This window comes from Rhinoraja longicauda, chromosome 36, assembly GCF_053455715.1.
Source record: "Rhinoraja longicauda isolate Sanriku21f chromosome 36, sRhiLon1.1, whole genome shotgun sequence".
In the NCBI taxonomy this organism is placed as follows: domain Eukaryota; kingdom Metazoa; phylum Chordata; class Chondrichthyes; order Rajiformes; family Arhynchobatidae; genus Rhinoraja; species Rhinoraja longicauda.
Genome location: NC_135988.1, coordinates 8,814,790 through 8,818,184, shown reverse-complemented (window position 1 = coordinate 8,818,184; position 3,395 = coordinate 8,814,790). Strand labels below are relative to the sequence as shown.

Genomic DNA, 3,395 nt, shown 5'->3' with positions numbered 1-3,395 from the left:
TTCTTGTCTGCCAACCAATTCGCTATCCATGTCAACACCCTACCCCCAATATCATGTGCTCTAATTTTGCTCACCAATCTCCCGTGTGGAACCTTTTCAATGGCTTTCTGAAAGTCCAGATATACTACATCCACTGGCTCCCCTTCATCCATTTTACTTGTCACATGCTCAAAAAATTCCAAAGATTAGTCAAGCATGATTTCCCTTTCATAAATCCATACTGACTTGGACTTATCATTTAACTGCTATCCAAATGCACCGTTATTACGTCTTTAATAATTGACTCCAGCATCTTCCCCACCACCGATGTCAGGCTAACTGGTCTGTAATTCCCCGTTTTCTCTCTCGCTCCTTTCTTGAAAAATGGGATAATATTTGCTATCCTCCAATCCACAGGAACTGATCCTGAATCTATTGAACATTGGAAAATGATCACCAATGCGTCCACTATTTCTAGAGCCGCATCCCAGAGTACCCAAGGATGCAGAACATCAGGCCCTGGGATTTAACAACCTTCAGTCCCATCGGTCTACCCAATACTATTTCTCACCTAATGCAAACTTCCTTCAGTTCCTCCATCCCCCTAGATCTTCTGTCCTCTAGTCCATCTGGGAGATTGTTTGTGTCTTTCTTAGTGAAGACAGATCCGAAGTACCTGTTTAACTCTTCTGCCATTTCCTTGTTACCCATAATAATTTCACCCGTGTCTGCCATCAAGGGACCCAGATTTGACTTTGCTAATCTTTTTCTCTTAACAGATCTAAAGAAGCTTTTACAGTCCTTCTTTATATTCTTAACCAGCTTCCCCTCGCACTTCATCTTTTCAGCCAGTATTGCCCGTTTTGTTACCTTCTGTTGTCCTTTGAAAGTTTCCCAGCGACGGTTGCCTCCTACTCCCCTTAGAATACTTATTTCGCTTTGGGCCTGAATTTCGTCCTGCGTCTTCCGGATTATGCATAGAAATTCCCGCCATTACTGTTCCACCGTCATTCCTGCTAGGATCCCTTTCCAGTCGACCTTGGCCAGCTCATCTCTCATGCCTTCATTGCCCTCTTTGTTCAACTGCAAAACTGACACTTCCGATTTAACCTTCTCTTTCTCAAATTGAAGCTTACAACTAATCATATTATGATCACTACCTTTCAAGCGGGTTCTTTACCTCGAGTTCTCTTTATCAAATCTGCTTCATTGGACAACACTAAATCCAGAATTGTCTTTTCTCTGGTGAGAATCCATCTCGGAGGCACTCCACAAACTCTCTTTCTCGGGGTCCTGAACCAACATGATTTTCCCCAGTCTACCTGCATATTGAAATCCCCCATCACCACAGTGGTATTAACTTTGTTACATGCCAGTTTTAACTCCTGCTGCAACTTACACCCTACATCCGGGTTACTATTTGGGAGTCTGTAGATAACACCAATTAGTGTCTTCTTGCCTTTACAATTCCTCAACTCCATCCACAGTGACTCTACCTCGTCAATCCCTATGTCACCCTCGCAAGGGACTGAATTTCGTCCCTCACCAACAGAGCTACCCCACCGCCTCTGCCCACCTGCCTGTCCTTTTTATAGGATGTATAACCCTGAATATTAAGTTCCCAGGCCCGATCCTCCTGCAGCCACGTCGCTGTAATCCCCACAATGTCATAACTTCCAATCTCTAACTGAGCTTCAAGCTCATCTAGTTTACTTCATACACTTTGCGCATTCATGTAAAATTCGTTTAATTCCTTACTCATCTCACCTTTCACATCAATTCCAATTACACTTGGCAATACTCTCCTATCCCTTTGTGAGCTTTCTTTCCCGTTAATTCCGGGGTCATTAACTATGCCTTAACTCTCTTTCCCTTTAACTCCATCCTTTACTATCCCATTTGACACCCCCACCCCCCTTTTGGAGTTCCGACAACAGCGCCCGACCCAACACCCAGCGCTCACACCATATGTTTTTTAATTAAAATTAACGTATTCGGCTATCTACAGAAGTATTTATGCATGGAATTATAACAAAACACCCACCGCCATAACATCACTGTCAATAGATCAGACCTAATGTCAAATTATTATGTTACAATCCTGAACCAGGAGACAGTCTGTCCCTCGAGGCGCCCGTCAGTCCAGGAAAGCCTCCCTGGTGCCAGTGGACACTACGTGTTCTTTTTCAAGGGACAGCTGGTCGAGGACGTTAGACATTAGACAATAGACAATAGACAATCGGTGCAGGAGTAGGCCATTCGGCCCTTCGAGCCAGCACCGCCATTCAATGTGATCATGGCTGATCATTCGCAATCAGTACCCCGTTCCTGCCTTCTCCTCATACCCCCTGACTCCGCTATCTTTAAGAGCTCTATCTAGCTCTTTCTTGAAACAATCCAGAGATTTGGCCTCCACTGCCTTTTGAGGCAGAGAATTCCACAGATTTACCAAGGGTGACCAGCATCAGCGTAGCGCAATGGGTATAATGTCCCTGCTCAGCCTCTGCTGTCGTCGGGCCTCACTGTTGGATTCGGGAGAGCGATTCACATCGATAGATTACCGTCTGTGAGCTGTTGCTGATCAAAGCAGGCGGATTCCGACAGCTGAGCCCCGAGCAGCAGCAGAGCGATGCTCAGTAGGAGTTTCTGCAGAGAGAAAAGGAGAGAAATTGAGAGAAAGACTTTGACAGGCGACGTAGTCAAGTAACTAACAGTGCAACATGTCCCTGTCGCTGTCACCTCGGTGGGCGGCTGTGCAGCGATTCAAAGCCGCGTTGGGTTGTTTATTGAAAACCAGGCAACAGTCAGATGCACAAAGCTGATCTGTACGTACCATCATCTCAGAACGAGACGGCTTCGCCCAAGTGAATGAGCGGACAGCCCCTCTCCCGCTGCCGCCGCCTACAGACTTCATTCCCCACTCTCGAGAATCTGCTGTCCAACCTTCGCTTACGCTGCCTGTTTCCTATCTATTCAGAAAGGAGGTGGAGTTCCGCTGGTCCAAACTTTCACTTCACTGGTCTCCGCAACCTGCATATCATTCTTAAAGTCATAAGGCACCGAAACTGAGCGTGTCCCAAAAATACCCTATCTACTCAAGTCCCACCTGCAAGTGTTTAGTCCAAGTCCGTCTAAACCTTTCCTATCCACGGACAGCAAAGGGGTTGGACAGGCTAGATGCAGGAAGATTATTCCAGATGTTGGGGAAGACCAGAACAAGGGGGTCACAGTTTCAGGATAAGGGGGAAGTCTTTTAGGACCGAGATGAGAAAGTTTTTTTTCACACAGAGAGTGGCGAGTCTGTGGAATTCTCTGCCACTGAAGGTAGTTGAGGCCAATTCATTGGCTATATTTAAGAGGGAGTTAGATGTGGCCCTTGTGGCTAAAGGGATCAGGGGGTATGGAGAGAAGGCAGG

The 3,395-nt window shown here is 46.2% G+C and overlaps 1 protein-coding gene across 1 annotated transcript in view; it reads right to left on the bottom strand.

Moving 5' to 3' along the window:
* Positions 1 to 2,893, bottom strand: part of LOC144610376 (beta-microseminoprotein-like) — a 7,666-nt gene extending 4,773 nt beyond the window's left edge. The window contains exons 1-2 of the mRNA XM_078429009.1: positions 2,813 to 2,893; positions 2,541 to 2,625 (exon numbers count right to left, since the gene is read on the bottom strand). Coding sequence (XP_078285135.1) covers positions 2,541 to 2,625; positions 2,813 to 2,893 — 166 coding nt within the window. The remainder of the gene's footprint in view (positions 1 to 2,540; positions 2,626 to 2,812) is intronic.
* Between the last annotated feature and the right edge of the window lie 502 nt (positions 2,894 to 3,395).